Here is a 20494-nt window from a genome sequence, read left to right as displayed (position 1 = left end):
CTTCTGTCTCCAGTGAAACATCTGCTACACCAGAGCTGAAGAAATCCTGATTGTCCAGCACTCCTTCAATCTGACATGATTCTCCAGGATCCAGCAGCAAAAAGAAAGTACTAAAGAGGGGACTGACAACACTGGCACAGACAACCTTAACTTTTACAGATCCAGCACCTATGCCCCCAACACTGAAAGGCAGAACTAGGGCTGGACAAAGCATACGCACAGTTCAAAACATAATGAAAGAACATTCCACCCCAACACAGCAGTCCTTTAAAGATAAAATTTCCAAGTTTTCATTCGCTTCCACGGCAAACCACTAGCACAGCACAGTGGAGAGGCCACCTGCAACCAACTAAGGCACAGATATTTGTACTGCTGACTGAGTCCATCAAGGACCAGAGATATATTCTAATAGAGGAATCTGCATCTTCTCCTGAGGTATCTTCCACATCAGGACTACAGCTGGTGCTGGCTCTAGGGTCACACCAATCTATCATCACCATTTGAGAAAGTATTCTTATCACACTTGCTGAACTACTTGTTTTTATTGATTTCAGCTAGAGACACTTAACATTGGGAAGCATCCCTAAGTAGGATACTGGCCATAGGTATCCTATTAACCTTAGGCGATAGGTCAGAGTGCACGTACGTGATGCTACTTGCAAGATCTCACCTGCATCCCCTACAACTTTGGCTTAGAGCAGTCTGTTCTCCAGTGAGACACCAAATTAACACAGGTCTTACTGCCACCTCATGTCATAGTGGAACTGAGGTGGTGACACTGGCCAAAAGAGCTAATACCCATTTATGCGTCCCAGAATTGTATCTCGAGTAGAAGGTAGAGAGTTCATTTTATCACTGGATTTGGCACTGGTGCAACCATTGCTGGAATCCTGTGTCCAGTTCAAGTGACCACAAATCAAGAAGGATGTTGATAAATTGGAGAGGGTTTGTAGAAGAGAACAAGAATTATTAAAGGATTAGAAAATATGCCTTAGTAACAGATTCAAGGAGCACAATTTGTTTAGCTAAACAAAAAGAAGGTTATGGGATGATTTGATTATAGTCTATAAGTACCTACATGGGAAACAAATATTTAATAATGGGCTCTTCAGTCGAACAGAGAAAGGTATAACACGATCCAAATGACTGGAAGTTGAAGATAAGGTGTAAATTTTTAATAATGAGAGTAATTAATAATTGAAACAATTTACCTAGGGTTGGTGGATTCTTCATCACTAGCAATTTTAAAATCAAGATTGGATGTTTTCCTAGAAGATACGCTCCATCCTCTGGGGATTATTTGGGGGAAATTCTATGGCCTGTGCGATACAGGAGGTCAGACTAGATAATCACAATGGTTCCTTCTGGCCTTAAAATTGATGATTCTATGTGGTGGATGGAACCTATGAACTTACAAGGAATAATACTGTTCTTATTCCTTCCCCAACAAAGACATTAATCCTGGATGCATCAGGGACAGCTTAAAGAGCCCACCTGAACCATCTGCAATTGCAAGGGACCTCATCCTCAGAGTGGACTTCACATAAATATCTTGGAAAAGAAAGTTACCAAGCTAGTGTGGGTGACATTCTTACCTTTCTATAGAATTCCACAGTGCAGATCCAGAAAGATAGTGACTCCAGTATGCACCATATAAATAAACAAAAAGGCAACCACTGATCACTCCTCTCTGTCAAGCTCTGGATATGGTGCCAACAGTGCAAGATAACTCTCCTGGCTCTTCACCTTGTGGGAGTCAGCAACAACCTGGCAGACTTCCTGAGTAGACAATCCATTATCAGTCACGAGTGCTTGCTGCAGAGCTCAATCATAGAACGAATATTTCATCATTTTGGGGTCAGAGGTCCCCATGACAGACCTGTTCGCTATTGAGGATAACCTGAAGTGTCAGAACTTTTGCTCCAGAGTGGGTGTGAGCACATGATCATTACTAGGCCCCCTCTTTCTGCGGTGGAATTAAGGCCTGTTATATGGCTTTCCACCAATTCCCCCATTCTCCATGGTGGTGTCCAAAATCACAGAGCCATGATCATTCTCATAGCTCTCTGTTGTCCAAGTCCAGTTTTGGCTAGCAGACTTGCTACAGAGATGTTAATTTCATCCACATTTCCAAGTCCCAAACTGCCCAGATCTGATTTCACACCACCACTGTCAAATACTCCATCAGGACCCAAGGTCAGTGAATCTGACAGCATGGCTATTGTCTGGTTAAATACCATGGACAGAGACTGCTCCTTGCAGGCCCAAGAGATCCTGAGTCCCATGAGAATCAATCAATCTACCTGTCGTCTTTCCTGAATCCCCACTCTGTACCAGGAGAGAAGAAATTGCCTTCTGCATGTTTCCAGAGCCTTTCTTTATTAGATTGACAGAACCCTTCAGACTTTCCTGATGGACACTACTAATCAAAAGATTTCAATCTTGTTTGGGAGGCCATGCATTTCTACAGCAGGATCCATACTGACAACTTCTTGAAAAACTATGGAGTAAATAACTGTTGTTTTCGTTAGCTCGAACTTCCTGATATTCTTTTGAGATAGTTCATCAGATTTGTCCCTAAAAGAATGGCTCAGGTGTGGGAATCTCTCTCACATCCTCTGCAGTGAAGACCGATGCAAAGAATTCATTTAGTGTCTTCACGATGGCCTTGTCTTCCTTCAGTGCTCCTTTAGCACCTCAATTGTCTAGTGGATGCACTGATTTTTTGGCAGGCTTCCTGCTTCTGATATAATTAAATAATTTTTTGCTGTTAATTTTTGAGTCCTTTGCTAGTTGCTCTTCAAATTATTTTTTTGGCCTGCCTAATTATACTTTTACACTTTATTTGCCAGAGTGTGTTTGTTTCTATTGGCCTCAGTAGGATTTGACTTCCAGTTTTTAAAGGATACCTTTTTTTGCTGCTAGCTGCCTCTTTTACTTTCTTTTTAGCTGTGGTGGCATTTCTTTGGTCCTCCTACTGTTTTCATTTATTTGGAATATACATTTAATGTGGGCCTCTATTATGGTGGTTTTAAAAAGTTTCCATGCAGCTTGTAGGCATTTCACTCTTGACTGTTCTTTTTAATTTCTGTGTAACTAGCTTCCTCATTTTTGTGTAATTCCCCTTTTTGAAATTAAATGCTGTTGTGGTGGGCTTTTTTGATATTCCCTCCCCCCATAAGGTTTTTAAATTTTAGTTACATTATGGTCACTATTACTGAGCGGTTCTGCTATATTCACCTCTCAGACCATGTCCTGTGTGCCATTTAGGACTAAATCAAGAATTGCTTCTGCCCTTTTGGGTTCCAGGACTAGGTGCTCCGAGAAAGTCATTAATGGTGTGTAGAAATTTTATCTCTGCATCCCATCCTGAGGTGACTTGTGCCCGGTCAATATGGGGATAATTGAAATCCCGCATTATTACTGAGTTTTCTATTTTTATAGTCTCTCTAATCTCCCTGAGCATTTCATAATCACCATTCTGGTTGTGTTTGAGAATTTCACCATCGTGGTGTTTTTGAATTAGTGTAGAAAAAATAAACTTGCTTATTCCTACTACAGTTTTCCATGCAAGGTTTGGAAAAATATTTTTTTTTTTTACTTTTAAATGTGCTAAATTCATTTGTTGTAATAGGCAATGCAATATGTTCTTGAATACTAAAAGCTATTGGTTATTTTAGGCATGGCAGATCCGCAGACAAAGAGGAGAACTGAGGCATCCCAAGGTTAGTTAATGTTTTTTCATCTATGGTAGAAAACTCTGTCATTGAATTGCCATATTCCCAGCACAGGAAGCAGACTTCTGAGTAGTCTCTACATTAATCTTCAGCTTTATATATCTTGTAAATGGGAGTAAAAGGCTGAGTAATTTGTAACTAGTTAGATGCTACAGCGTTCATTCAGGAACATGAATGGTGAATTACATTATATTTCACTATAGACTTTGTGTTGCAAATGCTATGTGGCTTTATAAAGAATCATTTACAGCTATTAAACAGTCTTGGATCCTGACCTCTCTCCCAATCCAACATTAATGGGCCTCTCGATTGGTATCAGAGATGGTCCTGATTCATGACAAGGGCTACAGGGCTATGTCATGCTCTGTCTGGTACTGTAAATGCAGTGGCTGTCCACAGTGTATCAGCAGGTGTTGCATCCATCAAAGTAGTAATAAATAGCCCACCTTTTTTTACTCCTGTCCTGACTTCTCTTTATTTTTCCTAGTCCCGTTTGGTTACCCTTTTCAGTTGTGCTCCTCTCGCCACCACAATGAAAGTACAGAGTAAAATGCACATTCCAAATGGAAGAAATGATCCATGTTCAAGAAACGTTTCTTCAGCAGTGCTGGTGAGCTCTGCCAAAACTGCTCCCAGCCCATGGACACCCATGTTGGCACTGAAAGCAGCCCCAAGTTCATCAGACATACTTGGCCTCTTCCACACCTCAGATAAGCCTCAGTTCTACCATCAGGGCACTAAAGTAAGACACCTAGAATCCTCTCCAGGAGCTTCACAGGGGTATGTTATGAACTTCCAAACTCCGAATGGGACAGGGTCCCTAAAGACAAGAAATCCAGGACCCTTCCCCCCCCCCCATCTTAAAAAAAAAAAAGTCTTGGGGAATCCTCCTATCCTGTTCACTATCAGGGTTCACTTCCCAGGGAATGACCACTTGTCTCCCAAAGGGATGGAGTTGACGGCTTTATCCCATAATTAGCTTATAAAGTTTAAACAATAAAAATCAAGGAATAACAAAAAAAAAAAAAGTTGCCCAAAAGATGCTGTGCACGTTATTCATTCTTCACCTCTGGAAGAAGGGAAACTTGCGGAGTCACAACTTGGAGGGAAAGAGACCAAGAAACAAAATGCTTTCCTCTGCATGTGTTTGAAACAATAGCCAGGAGAGGAGTAGAAACAATAGAGATTCATCTTGATAAAGGAGAATCAAACCAAAGTTAAAGGTAATTTCCTCCTTTCTAAAGACAAAGCTAGTTCCATCATTCCACTGCACACTTTCTTCAAGGAAGTCATGAGGGAAGAATGATGGATACCAGATAAAGGAAAAGAGACTTAAGAGGCAAGTTCCTGAAGTTGTTCTGACCCCAGGAACCTAAAGATATCTTACTTTACCTGTTGAAAAACAGCTCCTTATTGCCCCCAGGACAAGAGTCAGTAATACTCACAAAGGTAACTTTTTTCCACATTAATGACTTCACCAAAAAAGACTGAGCACTGTGTGTACAGATTGAGGCTGTTTTGGCTTCTCTTAATACTCTTCTGATTGTAACATACATCATGAGTGCCATTGTATATTTACAGAGGGCATGTCTACACTACAAAGTTAAGTTGAGTTAATTGAGTCAACATCCAGTCACCACAGTATTAAATCGGTTGGGTGTGTCCACACCATCATGCTCATTCTGTCAGTGGAGTGCATCACGCATCACCAGCAGTGCTTGCATTGATGCAGAGAGCAGTGCACTGTGGGTAGCTATCCCACAGTGCAACTAGCTGCGGGGGGCCTGGGAAGGGCTTGTAATGCCTCATGGGACCAAAAGATTGTCGCAGGAGGGAATAGGGACATGGCTTTGACATCTCATGATGCAGTTTCCTCCTTCCTTCCTTCCCTGATTTCAACAATAAACAACCCATACATTTTCCATGCCTTTTTTTCAAAAGGTTGGCTTGTCTGTGCTTATGCCACAGCCTGATAAGTGTGGACCTGGCTCAGCTGTGCGCTCTTGTTGTGAGCATTTCAAACACCTTGTGCTTTATCCTGCAGTATTTCCAGAGCTGAGACAGGAGCCACTGTGTGGACTATTGAGATATCCTTCAAGCAGCCCTGCTGCAAGCCATAGAACAAAGCAATTTCTGGTTGCTGCTGAACATGGTGGAGCTGGTCTTGGGAAACAAGCACTGACTGATGGGATTGTATCGTTATGCAATTATGGGATGACAAGCAGTGTCTGCAGAACTTTTGAATGTGGAAGGCCACTTTCCAAGAACTGAGTGCAGAGCTTTCCCCAGTCCTGAAGCACAGCAACACTGAAATGATATCTGCTCTGACAGTGGAGAAGCGAGTGGTGATTGCAGTGTGAAAGCTTGTAATGCCAGACTGCTACCAGTCAGTGGGGAATCAATTTTGGAGTTGGTAAATCCACTGTGGGAGATGTTGTGATCCAACAGTGCAGGGCCATTAATTGACTTCTGCTAAGAAGGGTAGTGACTGTGGTCAATGTGCAGGACGTAGTGAATTGTTATGCCATGATGGGGTTCTCTAACTGTGGTGGGACAATAGATGGCACACACATTCCTATCTTGGCAGCAGACCACCTTGCCAAAGAGTACATAAATTGAAAGGGATACTTCTCAATGGTGTTGCAAGTGCTGGTAGATCACCGGGCATTTCACTGACATCAACCTGGGATGGTCGGGAAAAATGCGTGACGTGGGCATCTTTAAGAACACAGGTCTGTTCAGAAAGCTGCAAGCAGGGACTTAAATTCTGAATCACAAAATAAGCATTGTTTAAATTAAAATGCCAATAGTGATCCTGGGAGACCCAGTCTACCCCTTGCTCCTGTAGCTCATGAAGTCGTACACTGGACACCTGAACAGCAGTAAGGAGTGATCCAACAATAGGCTAAGCAAGTGCAAAATGGTGCTGGAATGTGCCTTTGGACATTTAAAGGATTGCTGGTGCAGTTTGCTTACTACATTAGACCTCAGTGAAAGCAATATCCCCATCGTTACCACTGCCTGCTGTGTACTCCATAATATCTGTGAGGCATAGGGAGAGAAATTTCTTTAGGGATGGGGTGCGGTGGCAAGTAGACTGTCTGCTAATTTTGAGCAGCCATTTACCAGGCAATCAGAAGAGCCCAGCGAGAAGCACTGCATCTCTGGGAGTCTTTGAAAACCCTTTTCAGTGATGATCCACAGAAATGTGTGCTACTTATCTGCACGTGGAAGGTTTAGACTGATAAATTTATCTATTTAAGGTACTTATATGGCCCTAATTGCTGTGGTATATAAGTGCCATAGTTATTAGTTATGTTTCTAATTGAAATCTAGCATCTCTACACCTTTGGAAATACTTGACAGATGAGCAAATGGTGTGGCGTTATTGCGTAGCTTCCTGTCATGAATCTGGACTCCTACCAGTATCTATACAGAGAGGACCAGAGGCCATTAGTGATGGATTGATAGAAGTTCGGAACCAGTCAGGAAATAAACAGGTAACAAATCTTCCATGTTTTCATTACATCTTTAATTTCACTTTGTCCTTCAGGAAGAACTTGACTGGGGTCGATCAAATTATATTCAGATCAAGAGAATCAGGGAGGTGAGTTGAAATGAGCAGTGGTGTTTGTAATATGTATCAAGTACGTCACTTTCCTAATTTTCTAAATATACTAGAACCCAGATGAATCTGCTGCTCTTTAAAAACTTTAAGAATTAAGATGTTACACTTATACCAAAAAAACTGTATCTTTGCAAGAAGCCACTGCATTTAAAGTGAAGTAAAACTGATAGGTATTTTAAGGTTCTCAAATATATCTGTCTTAACCTCTTTCTCCAAGGTTTACTTCTTATACAGGTACCTGAAGTATACTGGCTGGAGTTGGAGTTTTGTGGGTACTCTTTTTTCACTACTACATGATATTTTGTTCTATAGTTAGAGAAATTTTAAATGGTTATTAGGACAAATGCAATAAATATGACTATCATGAGAATTAAAATGACAAAGTTACATGGCATTTTGTAACTTAAGTTATTACAATTGGATAATGGAAACTGCTCATCACAGAAGTGCTTCAAGCTTGATATGACGTGCTGAGTGAAAAATAATTAGAACCCCTGAATAACCTAGATTGGCCAAACATGCCTTTGCCCACCTACACTTGCTAGTAGCAAAGTTCCTAATTAGGCACTTGCTTTGTTTTTTCTCTCTCACTCTCATAATCCAACTATGGTTCCATCACAGCATGCTCATAGTAGCATGAGTACTGTTTGAGTGCAGCATGCAAAATGTACTTGGGAATTAACATGGAGTTCAAAAGGCACATAAAAAGGGAAAGCTCCCATAGTAAACGATCCAATGAGGAGTGGTGGGGGATGCTAAATGAAAGTACGCTTATTTAGTTTGCATATCTGTTACACTGTTATAAACTACTGAATTACAGCATCTTCCTAAATTGAGTTTCAAAAAAGAAAGCTTGCTGACAAAAATACTTGCAGATTAATCTACGAAAAGGTAAGAGATTTTTACATAGAGGAGGAGGAAGTTTAGGGAAAACAAACTATGCAATATATATGTAATATATAACATGTTAGAAGATTTAGATTACAAAGTTAAGGTACACAATAGTTAGGAAATGGTTGCCTGTGCAGCCTTTAATTTGGTCTTATTGTGCATATATTGTATGATAGTATTTGATCATCCAATTAGACTATTTTTCCACAGAACTCCTGTCACATTCAGGGCATAGGATGGATGGTACTCACTGAATGAAATCAATATTTTTTTATCCTCTTTCAATGAATGGCCCCAGGCCTTATTTCACATACTATCCCAATCCTGCTGTGAATGCAGAACTAACTTCCTCATAGGCTTTTCTAGGGCACTCATCGCTACAATAACCGAGTGCTTCAAACTCATTATTATCTTTACAACATCGCTGTGAAATGAGGTGATGTCATCCATCCCCATTTAACAGCTTGGGAACTGAGGCACAGAGATTAAGGCCAAAATTGTCAAGTGTGCTTTAAATTTGGGTGCTGAAATTGAGGTGTCTAGAGTTTGATTTTTCAGAGTACTTAGCATTTTTCTAGCACTTTGTATGTTCAAATCACAGCACCCATTGACTTCAGTTGCAGTTGAGTATTGAACACTTCTGCAGATTTGGGCTCAGATGTATGAGGTTAAGCACCCAGAAAGTAAGAAATACACAGTTAGTGGCTTCCTGTGGATGAATTGGGTTTTGAGAATTGCCCAGCATCACATGGGAAATTTGCGACAGAGGCGGGGGTACACTCCAGTTCTCCAGGGCTGCATTCACCTGTCTTAACAACAAAATTGTTCTTTCTTTTTCTGCTATCCCTTGCTTTCTACAGCAAACCGGATAAGGATCCTACAGGCCCGTTCCCTACAGAACCCCAGTTTGTTTGTAAGACACAGTCTATCCTATGCAATGAATAAGGCCAGGGTCCTGTGGGGGGAAAAAAAGTATGTGAACATGCAATTAAAAACTATCATAACGCGCACTTACAAAGGGGTGAATTAAGGTTGCATGGACAGTGTTCATGGCATTTCCTAATTTTGAGTACTTAACTTTGCAACCTTAACGTTCCTTTTACTTAGTTTTTGGGATGTTATTTCCTAGGTTTTTCAAAAAGTAAACTGAAAAAACTGATGTTTTACTATGCAGAGTTAATTGACACCCCAACTGACACACTTGAATTTTAGTGGCATGTAGTAACAGGGTTGGAATTTTTATATCCAGACCACAAACTTCTATCACATATGCTAACTGAGTAAATGGTGGTATTAAGACTATTATCTTCTGTATGGATCAGCAGCTAGAGGTTGATGAGTAGAGGTAGAGAATTTGCCAATAGGTTTCACAGCTATTTTTAGATACCAGAGGGATTTGAGATTCTGGATTAAGTTCCAGGTTCTGGAAGGGAGTTCTCTCTGGTCATTGACACTTCTGTTCCTATTCCCTTTGCTCCTATTTCTTCCCTGGCACCTGCCCTATTCTTCCCCCTCCCTATCTCCCCAGTTCTTGTCCCTGTCCCCCTCTATTTGAATCAGAATGCTTCCTCTCTGTACTCTCTGCTGCCTGTGTGCTAGCATAAGGAGTATTGAGAGCACGGAAGAGTCTTCTTCCTTTCAGTTCCAGTGCCTGGTGTTGCAGCAGCCCCCAGCAACCTGGAGGAGTAATTGCAGTGAAAGTTCTGCTCAGCTGCTGCAATATAAGTTCTGATGGAATCTTCACAGAATTTTGCGAGCTTGTGCAAAAAATTCAGCCATATATATGTGTGGATTTTCAACCTACCAATATTCAAGTTCCTGGTCCAAAGCATGGAGGCACTATAGCGTCTCATTAAAATTAATAATGAAAAATAATTTCCCCATAACCTTGTTCCTCACAGTGGCTGAAACATTTTTTGTTGAAACTTTGTAGAAAAAATTTCAGCCAAAGACAGATACAACCAGCCTGGAAAGTTTCAGCCTGAATACTTATAAATTTGCCAGAGTGAGTAACTGAAACCAGGGCCTTAGAGTGCAAAGTGTTAGGCAACCCTAACTATAAGCAATGCTGCCAGCCCTATTTATAATGGAGATGACATCAGAGTGACTCTGTATTTAATGGTAGAAATTGAAGAGATATTGAACAAGTAAGGATATACAAGATAAGGATCCACCTGGATAAAACTGTGTGAAAGGGGCAGAGTGTGTTTAAAGAACCAACAGGATGGGAAATGTTACTAAATACTTTAGAAAATTGTAATTAAATAATGAACACAGTGCCAAGAGTAAGATATTACAATATGTGATGAGATGACAACAGATTATTTTAAATTGAAGAGCAGGAAGAGCTTGCATCTTACACAGGAATGCCTGCTAGGAAAGCTAGTTTAATGTGTAGAAGTCCTCCTTTTGGCCAGACAGCATATGAGCCCTAGAGAAGTTTGTGTTGACATAGTGGTTAATGAGTCCAGTCTGCCCAGCCACCTCAGTATCCTCCCATCAGGTGCTACCATACATCCAAAAAGTAAACTGGCTAACTTTTAGGTCCCAACTGTAACTGTTCTATCCAAGAATTTGGGGGTTTTGGTTTGAGGCAGCCATCTTGATTAGGATTGTTGTCCAAGGAAAAAAAAAAAAACCCAGGAGTATCAGTTTCCTGGAACTTCATGCTGTGTGATGGGCGCTGTTGTTTCGGAAGGAATGCCTGAGTGGCTACTATATTATAGTCCTACTGGACAGCATTTCCACAGTTGCTTGCCTCAAAAAGCAATTGGGTGGGGAAACGTGTTCATTGTAGCACAAGTTGCAGGGGCTACAAGAAAGTGATGAACACTCTTCCAACTTCACAGATGACAGAACGTACTCTGCTAAATGTTGAAATTTTACCAACTGTTATAGTTAGAGAGCCAGGCTGTTTCTTAGGGCAAAGCTGAATTAGGTTTTTGGCTGAGTTCAGGATGCTGTGTGTTTGATCGTTGCCACAGCTCCCTGGAAGTGCACACTTTTTGTGCTGGCAAGTGTCCTGGATAACAAGGAAATTCAGGCTGGCCTCTCACCGTTGCATAAAACATTTATTCAGAGAGCCCCAAAATCTTCACGTCAAAGGTTATTTCAACTCTTCTTCCTCTGTTTCTTTGCTTAATGCATGGTGTACTGTTCAGGTAGGAAATTTTGCATTATAGAGAGCTGTCTTGGAGGATGGATTTTGGGGATGCATGTCCCTTATTAACTCATGCTTTTGCCTCTGGAGCCAGAAGGTCAAATCTCTTATTAGGAGTTTGTTGGACAACCTTTCTCGGAGTAGCAATATTAAGCAGGTGTGAAGAAATGTTTCTTTTATAGAATAGTGTTGATAAATTCTGTAGTCAATTGCTTGACCATAATTTGGTTCATCATGAAGTATACTCAAAAGATCAAATAACCAAGGTCTGTCAGGTTCATTAACATGATACAGGAAAAACTTCTAGACGATTCCAGTCTCTGAATAGCAGTCCCATGGAGTGATGTTACATTCACCTTATGTAGAAGGTGTGCTCACCAATATACATCTTTCAGCTGGTATCATTTGCATGATTTTACAGATTACACCTCTCCTTACATGTCACTAAAATCCAACCCTCCAGTTTGTCCCAGTTCTCTAACTTGTTCTGTTCCTTCCTTATCTTTGTTTTGGATACTAGCTTTCAAGTTGCTAGTCCAGGAAGATACTTCCAGAGCTGGTATTAAGGCATAGAATGAATATGTCTGGATTTTGACAAGTTTCCTATCTGCTTGTGCCAACTGCTTACTTCAACAAATGCAAGCCATTATGGGATACTTAGCATAAATGAACAGGATTATGATATAGGCCAGGTTAGGCTATATCACTGTTACAATATTGGTACTTAATGTTGTTGGTGCTTAATGCATACTCATATAAAATATGGTGCAGATAATGCATATTTTATTTATTTATTTATTTATATTTATATACATATATGCTAGACAACATATATTAGTCAACAATAGCATATTGTATGAAATTGATGCCTGTGGTTCCTACAAAGATATATAGGAGCATCCCCATTTTGAATGACAATTTCTGTTGCAGGTTTATATATTTCTTATTTTTGTTGTAAATGGTTTTAATCTGTTTACCCTTACTTAGAATTAAAATTTCAGGTGGCTGAATTGTTTGAAGAGCTGAAGAATCGAATCCGACCATTCAACATGTATATTAATACTCAACCACCTGTTATGGATCGGGAGTATATATACAAACAGCGCTTCATTTTGCAGGTAAGAAGATTAAACACACATAGCGGGGTTTTTGATTTTTTTTTTTTTTTTTTTGAAGTGGCAACAAATTAATTTACAGTACAGTAGCTTCTGATTATTAGCAATGCCTTGGTTGCCAGCAAAATGTTGCTATTATCTGGCAGTTGCCAGTAAGCGGAAGACAGGTTTGTGAGGATGGGAGGTGCCTTCCCAGGCTGCAACCCTGCAAACCTGCTTGCAGGGACTGTCGCAGTGAGGAAGGCAGCACTGAAGGTGTGGGGTGGGGTTGCAGCACAGATGCTAGCGCTTTCTCTGGGAAGTGGGGGCAATGGGGCGCATGGGTCTGCATACCCATACCTCTCTCTGCACTTCTCTCCCAGGTTGCAGTCCTGCCACAGGGCACAGCCTGGAAGGTGTAGGGAAAGGTATGGTGCAGCTCCTGCATCTGGGCTGCAGTCTCCCTCTCTGCTACTGCTTTGCCTGCAGCCCCACCCTCCCAGCCCACAGCCCCTTATCTCCTGTGTGGTCCCGGTGTGCGGCAGGTTTGCTGGGCTGCAGCTCCAGAAGGAAGGGCTGGGGCAAGGTGATCACTGACTGCAGGCAAGTTTGCAGGGTTGCAGCCAGAGAAAGCATGTCCCAGACTTCCTTCCCGGGCTGCAGACCTCCCTGCAAGAGATCTCTGCACATCTCTGTGCTTACTTCTGGGGCTGCAACCTCATAACCTGCCTGCAGGGGTGCCTTTCTTCCAAAAAAGTTGCTAATTATCATCATGCCATTGCTAATGTCCTAAACCCTTTAACGTTGATGTTAATGGGATGGGATTGGTTCTCAGCGATGTATTGCCATTAATTGGAAGTTGCTAATATCAGGATTACTATTAAGCAGAATCTACTGTACTTGTTTTTAAACCCTTTGGCGCAAGCTTTTTACACCCAAGTACAAACAACTGCCCATCATGTGTTTCAAATTAATTTTTCACCCTTTAGTTTTATATCCCAGTTCATATGATTGAAAACTGTTTTTGGTTTGTGAGGTTCTATGTTTATGCATTGAAGGAAAGTTTTTCTTAGTGTAGTTCATAGAAAATAGAGATACAATCCATGTTACTGTTGCTCATGGATGAGGGGTTATATGGATAGTGGCTATCTCTTCACTTCTAACAGCATATTAAAATAAAACCAAATCATGATGAGATGTCATTTTGCTGTGACTGTCCAAAGTAATCTTTGTTTAAGTCATAAAAATAAACTAGCTTGGAAGGAGGACACTCGGGGGTGGAGAATGAAAATTAAAATTGCAGCAAACTAAAAGGTCCAGGAGTGAGCTGCATTACCGCTGTGTGGGAAACCACATGTGGACTTTCATTGGCTCTGTAGTTACTGAAAAATGTGGATCACTTCCAAATATTGTGGAAATAACTTCTTCAGTTCTTTGTCAAGTGAAATTTCCATCCCATGTCAGCTCATAGGTAGTGAGTGAGCTTATTTTCAGGTAGATATGGATTATGTGAATGACAACCCATTATTGAGTCTTCAGTAACATTTATTTCAGGTCTGTGTCATCAAACACTTTGAGTTCTAATGTGAATGTTGTTAGTGGCAAAGTGAGTGGATTTTTATGTAATTATTTCATGACAATTTTGTGAAAATCAAGAATATTTAATGTGATGAGTTAGACACGGTATTGCCAGCAATGTCATTGGATTTTTATAATATTTTGAACAGATCATACCTACATATATAAATACTAAAATATTGAAATTGTTCTAGAAAGAAATCCCTTTTCATGAAATCATTCTTTAGGATTCTGTGACTTGTAATTTTAAACTGAAATGTATATTTTACAGTTGTTCCCATAGAGAGGGGCTGTCTACATACAGAGCTTTCATTAATGTCATTGTTCTACACTTGTGTTGAAGGGCAAATATGTCCCATTGAGAGGAGCTAAATGTAATATGTTGTATTTTAGCAAAATATTGGCTTTATTTCAGGTTGTACTGGCTGGTGCTTTCTATCCAAACTACTTTACTTTTGGACAGTGTGATGAAGAAATCGCTGTAAGGGAACTGGCTGGCAAAGATTCTAAAGCCACTGTAATGGTATGTTAAGGCAATGAGTAATCAGCTATGTATTTTAATTACATGAGATTTCAGTGTTGTTGCTGCTATTTGAAGTTTTATTCTCTCTCGCAACAGTAGAGGGATAATTGTTTGTGCTTTGATCCTTATAAAAAAAGACTTCTTCCCTCTTCCAGCCTCCCAGTTTTAATACTTGTTGTGTGGGTGGACTATTTTGAAAGAATTCCTTTTAAGCATTTGAGTATTCTGAGCGTTTGAATGTTGGTCTACTGTGACCAACTAATACTCAATCTGATACAGGTTTAAATCATGTAATAGGACTATCCAGGGTACTTGTTAGTAGTTATTTATAAAATAAACTCTTGGAGCCTGTAATTTAAATGTTGTTATTCGGTAATCTCTTCTCATTGCATATGCACCACACACCTACCTTTTACTTTAGGATTACTCATAAGTGCTGCACTCCAAGCATTTTTCTTTTCTAAGTCTCATTTTCATTGTTGGATTGAAAAAATGCGAATAGGAAATGGCTGCAGTAAATTTTAAAAATGGTACTAAATACATAGAAACCAGGATAGATATATAGGTAGGAAGTTTTATGTGCATGTCACCATGCACTACTATCTTAATAAAAAGGTGAAACTATGAAATTGTGTGCTTATTTGTGCTTTAAAAAAGACATATATAAAGCCTGATGTACCCCAAAGAATACCAACTGCTGTAATTTTCACAAGCACGGGAAAAATAGCTAAAGGCAAACCACAGACTAGATTTTGAGGAAAAAACAAGATGCGCAACATTATACGCACTAATGAATTTCCACATGCTTTGTTTTTTAGCTACAGATGAATTGACCTGTTCAGCAAATTCATAGAGACAAGATTTCAGTATAGTCTGAGAGACTATTGTTCTTACACATATGTAACTTTTCTGATTTTGCTTTTAACCCAAATTTTTGTCAGCTTTGGGCTAGAGGGAAGTGCTACAATTTCTTTTTTGCAAGCAATCGGTTATTTTGCTGTCTTGGTCACATAGGATAAATCAGAATAGTTTGTGAATATAGTTATCAAGAATACTAACCCAAATGGAAAAATCTTGAGAGATAATGGAATTCCTTTGATTTCCTCAGTTTATGATAGCCTGCCCACTGGGGCACAGTCACAAGGAGCGCAAGGAATCCATGTCTTCCACCTCCCTTCCAGTACAAGCAGAGAGGAAGGAACTAACATTAGGTAGCTTGGCTAGAATAATACCAGTGTACTGTGCAAACGAATATAAGTTCTGGTTCCTGATCAAACTGGATCTTCTGTTTTTTTTGTGGGGAAGGTCACTGAAATACCTATGTGTGTGTGTTTTGCAAAAACAAATCTAAAAGAAAAAGGGGAGTCAAACCAAGCCACTGACAGTTCACTTTTAAAATTTCTCTTTTTTCATATGCAAAATTTAAAACTTTCAGGTTATAATCTTATCTTAATGTAGAAGAAGTAATTTGTCTAACACACCTTTCACTGAAGTTAAATTATTCCTTTTGTTATTTTGTGGTTACATTGTGATGTTCCGCTCCCTGCAATCTGGACTAGTGTGTGGCTGTGTCACCCCAATTCCTCATTCTTGGGCCCCAACTTACTCTGCTTTGCTGTGTGGATCACCCACTCCTGGGTCAGCCCACGCCCAACCTCCTGCGAGTAATTGGTCCCTGACCTCTAGTGAAGGAGCACTTCTGGCCAGCCGCTCACGTGATTGACCCCCAGCAAACATCCCCAGTCCCAGATGCAACACCGGGAATTGCCATCTTACAGGGGTCAGTGCTGTACACTGCACCCTGGAAGCTCATTTACATTTGTCTGTCAATTTATCAAAGAAGTTGATATGCACCAGCTCTGTCACTCCAAGTGAAGTCTGTACACACATTCAATCCACATGCACTGTTTTAGATAAAACAAATAAGTTGATTGACTACTGCAAGATTTGAAGTGATCATAAATCAGATATCAGATTAATATGAATCAAGAGATTAGACCACAATTAACTAAAAGGTAACACGCATCCTAAACTAAACATAATATTTCCGTTGCTTTTCAGTCCTTGATGTTGCTTACCTACTACTAGCTGAGATGCCTATTGCAGCCAGACCTCCTCCCATCCCCCCTGTGGGCAGTTGTCAGTGTCCTTGATGTTGCTATGTAGATGGATTCTAAGGGAGAGCCTTGAGACAAAGATGCCTCTCTCTTTTAACAATTTCCTCAACCAGTCTGGCAATGGGCATGTTTTCTTCCACTTGAGCCAAAGTGCTCAAAGGTGCTTAGGCCAGTCCACTGTTCCTATATGCGTGCCTCTGAGGCGTGGACTCTCAGCCTTGTGTTTGTCTGCATCTATTCAAGCCATGTGAGACACACATTTGGAGATATGATATATCAGAGTTTCATACCTGTACATATGTATGACATTGCAGGAAACATGCTACCATAACAATAATGTTCAGTATGTCATGAGCGTTCCAAAAACACCTTACATGACATACTTTGCATTAGACAATACACAGTTACACTATAAGGGTGAACATGAATGATACACAATCACACTATAAGGGTGTACATGGGGTACAGCGTGTCACATACATCTATTTAGAATACTTATGTTGTGCTCTTGACTATGCTGAGCATTACTTTGGAGGAAGCAGGGCAGCGTTAATCACACATTCTTGGAACTTTGGGGTACTTATTTTGAAATGAATTGTTAGATACAAAATCTATATTTATCCAAAATAACATCGTAATTTTGATGGCCTTCCTACAGATATAAATATTGCATCTCTCTTGAGTATTAGAAAAGGCAAATACTTCAAAGCTAAATGCATAATCCATTAAAATTTTTAAAACTGCAAATATTAACTTTATTTTTCATAACAGTTGAAGAACATTCCTGCCTATGGTTTCCTATACTATAAACATCTGCAGTCACTATTTAGACAGTGTGGTCAAGTAAAATCCATTGCATATGATGGAACAAAGTAAGTAAAAATGAATTATTTTATATAAGTCATAATTATGAATAAATGAGTGGAGATTGATTTAAAAATCATGTCACTGCCTTTGTTACTCTGTAATCTATCTGGTGATCAAAGTTTGATCTGCATAACTTGTTGAGGAGATATGTACATTGAAAATGGGGAAAGTGTGAGAACCAGGCTTGAGGCTGAGTACACGTTTATTAGCTAGCAGTAGAAAAAACAGCCTTTTTTACCCATTGTTGTCTTCTGTTTCTAACAGTAGCTCCTGGTTTCTTTTTCTTCTGTGTAACAGTAGCCCCCTAAAAAAGCTGCCAATATTTAAGAACCTGGGTAGCATTGCTTTTCTCTGCCCCTTGTTCAGGTTTCATCACCTTCATGATTAATTCTGTTGTACCTTCCCAATACTCTTTCTATTTATGTTGTGATGTCTGCATTTACATAATAATTTTAGTATGTTCTTGAGCATGCTGGAATAATTTCATTTTATCTCCAATTGTATGTAAAAATGTTCTAAAGGTGGTACATAGGACAGATTGAGCAGTGGTTGTAAGACTACAAACATTTTTGCATTCCTTTGACCAGCTCTGAAGTGGGTTAGGAGAAGAACTGACCCCCTTTTTTCAAATAAAGTACCTACTGTAGGGTGTGTGTGTGTTTGTTTGTTTTTTAAATAGAGCCTTTGTGGAGTTCTCTCGTAATCCAGCAGAACGGTTTAAAACTCTTCCTGCAGTGTATATGGCACTTAAAATGTCGCAGCTGAGAATTCCACTTGAACTCAGTGTTCATCTTCCCGAAGAGATTGAAGGAAAAATGGAAGGAGTGACATTTATGGGATTGAGACACGCAAGGTACTGCATAATGGAGAGACTAGTCTCTTCATAGTCTTAGGTTGGAACAAGGCCTCTATTTTATTTTAAAATCAACTGTGAACTGCCTCTGTCATCACCAAAATTAAACCAATCCACTTCAGGTATCAAAGGCATAATCTTATGCCAGGGCAGAATTATTCTGGAGGGTTTAGATGACTATGAACAGAGTGTTAAATAGAGAAATTTGTGGTGAAATCACTAATTGGACACCTTTTTTGGGGGGGCTACTTATAACTTAAAAATGGCATGACCCTAGAAACCTCAAATTTATATTTCTTGTTAGTGGGGACTTTAGTGTGTATGAATAGTTTTGGGGCTATTTTGAGGGTATTTTGTTGATTAAAAGCAGTATGAATGCATATTCAAAACCTGCAGAGTTCTTACCCATCTGCCTTGTGCTATATGGAGTTATGAGGTTGTGAGCAGAAGGTGCGTACGTGTGTAGTGATAGTTGAGGGGGGTACCTGAAGACCAAAAGGGAGGAGTAGCAGTAGCACATTGGGGACATTACGGGAAGGAATCTTTTGGTGGCAGGGGATGCAGAATTGGTGTTCATCCCCCTGTTGCTTGCAGGCTCTGTCGGTATCCTTCTATATCTTGACACCTCCACAGGGACTCATGGCATTCGGCAATGCTTAACCAGTCTTAAGAACAAATGAACAAACCTTCATAAAATTTCCAGGCAAACACTTTTTATTCTCCTATGGAGAATCTGTCAGACAAAGTGTAGACCACTTGGGTAAGCTATGTCCAGTGGTCCCAGAGAAAATGTTCTGCCAAACTTTTCTTGCCCTGTGTAAAATAGCTGGGTTGTGTACCAACCCTGGTACTCTGCCCTGTTCTTAGACACAACTTGCTGAAACAGCTCACTGCCAAATGTTCCTGTTCAGCTGCATCTCTGAAATTAGTCCATAAAGTTTGGATTTAATATTTTAAAATATTAAAATTGCTGAAGGCAGAATTATGCCCTTAAGAGTGCCTGTGCATGCAGCTCCCATTGATTATACTGACTTTTAAACAAAGCTTATGTAGCCCATAAAATTATTGGTTAGAGCCATATGAATATTAATTATTAAAGCACCTGAAGAAGCCTAGGCAGGCCATCTAGGTCAGAGGGTTAATGTTGAATTTCTTAACTCTTGTCAATTTTTGGCAACTTTTATGTTCTAAAAAGAGAATATTTTGGAATTTATCCTTAGTGTAATTAACCTAAATATTTTTTTTCATCACTTAATCTCAAAAGTGATGCCATAGTGGAAAACTCAATAGTTAAATCTAGGCTTTATAAGAATTTGTAGGACAGCTGCTACTTCACATGTATAATTTTGTTATGCCATAGCAGGCACATAACACACAATTTCTCAATGGTCTGTTTGATTTTCATAGACCTCACCCATTCTACCTTTTTTTTTTTAATTTTAAGCACAGACCATACTGTATATGTACATTTTAAGGCCATATCTTTCTTCCTAGGTATGAGTGTCTCAACTTTGTTTTACGCCCAGGTAGAAAGTTACTCAGGTTCATTTTTATTAAACCAAACTTTAAATTCTCACTTCTGAAAAATCGCAGAACTTAGTGCTCAGAAGGATTATATTTATATTCAATTATGTTTTTTAGAGTAAATGTGGACTTTCAGAAGCAGACAGTAACTCCTATGCAAAGCTCATTTGGTGCTCTGGAACAGACACAGGCAATCACAGGCCTTTCCTTGTCCATCCATGTCACAGAGGTAGGAAAATTCTATAACTAAAATGCTGACCATACCTAATAAATCTTTTAAATATTCTTCTCTACAAACAGATAAATATTGGAAATAGTGGAGGAGGGGTTTGAAACTTTTTTCCATGGAGAAAGATCATTTGGGCAAATAAGCATCTTCTGTCAAATTTAAAACATTTGTACATAAACAATAGACTCAATATTGTAAGGCATGAGAAGTGCCTTCCTGTGTGTTTGTACAACCACTAGCACATTTTGGGAGCTACTGGAAGCAAACAGTAAGTGGAAGTAAAATTTAAAAAG

The 20494-nt window shown here is 39.7% G+C and overlaps 1 protein-coding gene across 1 annotated transcript in view; it reads left to right on the top strand.

Moving 5' to 3' along the window:
- TDRD9 (tudor domain containing 9) overlaps positions 1 to 20494 on the top strand; it is a 141966-nt gene that overhangs the window by 85523 nt on the left and 35949 nt on the right. The window contains exons 19-25 of the mRNA XM_067554979.1: positions 3681 to 3725; positions 7291 to 7344; positions 12418 to 12534; positions 14504 to 14611; positions 17500 to 17600; positions 18275 to 18448; positions 20090 to 20201. Coding sequence (XP_067411080.1) covers positions 3681 to 3725; positions 7291 to 7344; positions 12418 to 12534; positions 14504 to 14611; positions 17500 to 17600; positions 18275 to 18448; positions 20090 to 20201 — 711 coding nt within the window. The remainder of the gene's footprint in view (positions 1 to 3680; positions 3726 to 7290; positions 7345 to 12417; positions 12535 to 14503; positions 14612 to 17499; positions 17601 to 18274; positions 18449 to 20089; positions 20202 to 20494) is intronic.

The sequence above is a fragment of the Emydura macquarii genome, unplaced genomic scaffold (genome assembly GCF_026122565.2).
Source record: "Emydura macquarii macquarii isolate MOO-44397 ecotype Brisbane River unplaced genomic scaffold, CSIRO-AGI_Emac_v2 contig_1551, whole genome shotgun sequence".
NCBI classification, from domain to species: Eukaryota; Metazoa; Chordata; order Testudines; family Chelidae; genus Emydura; species Emydura macquarii.
The sequence above is the reverse complement of the archived record's forward strand: the minus strand, read 5'-3'. Positions and strand labels throughout refer to the sequence as shown.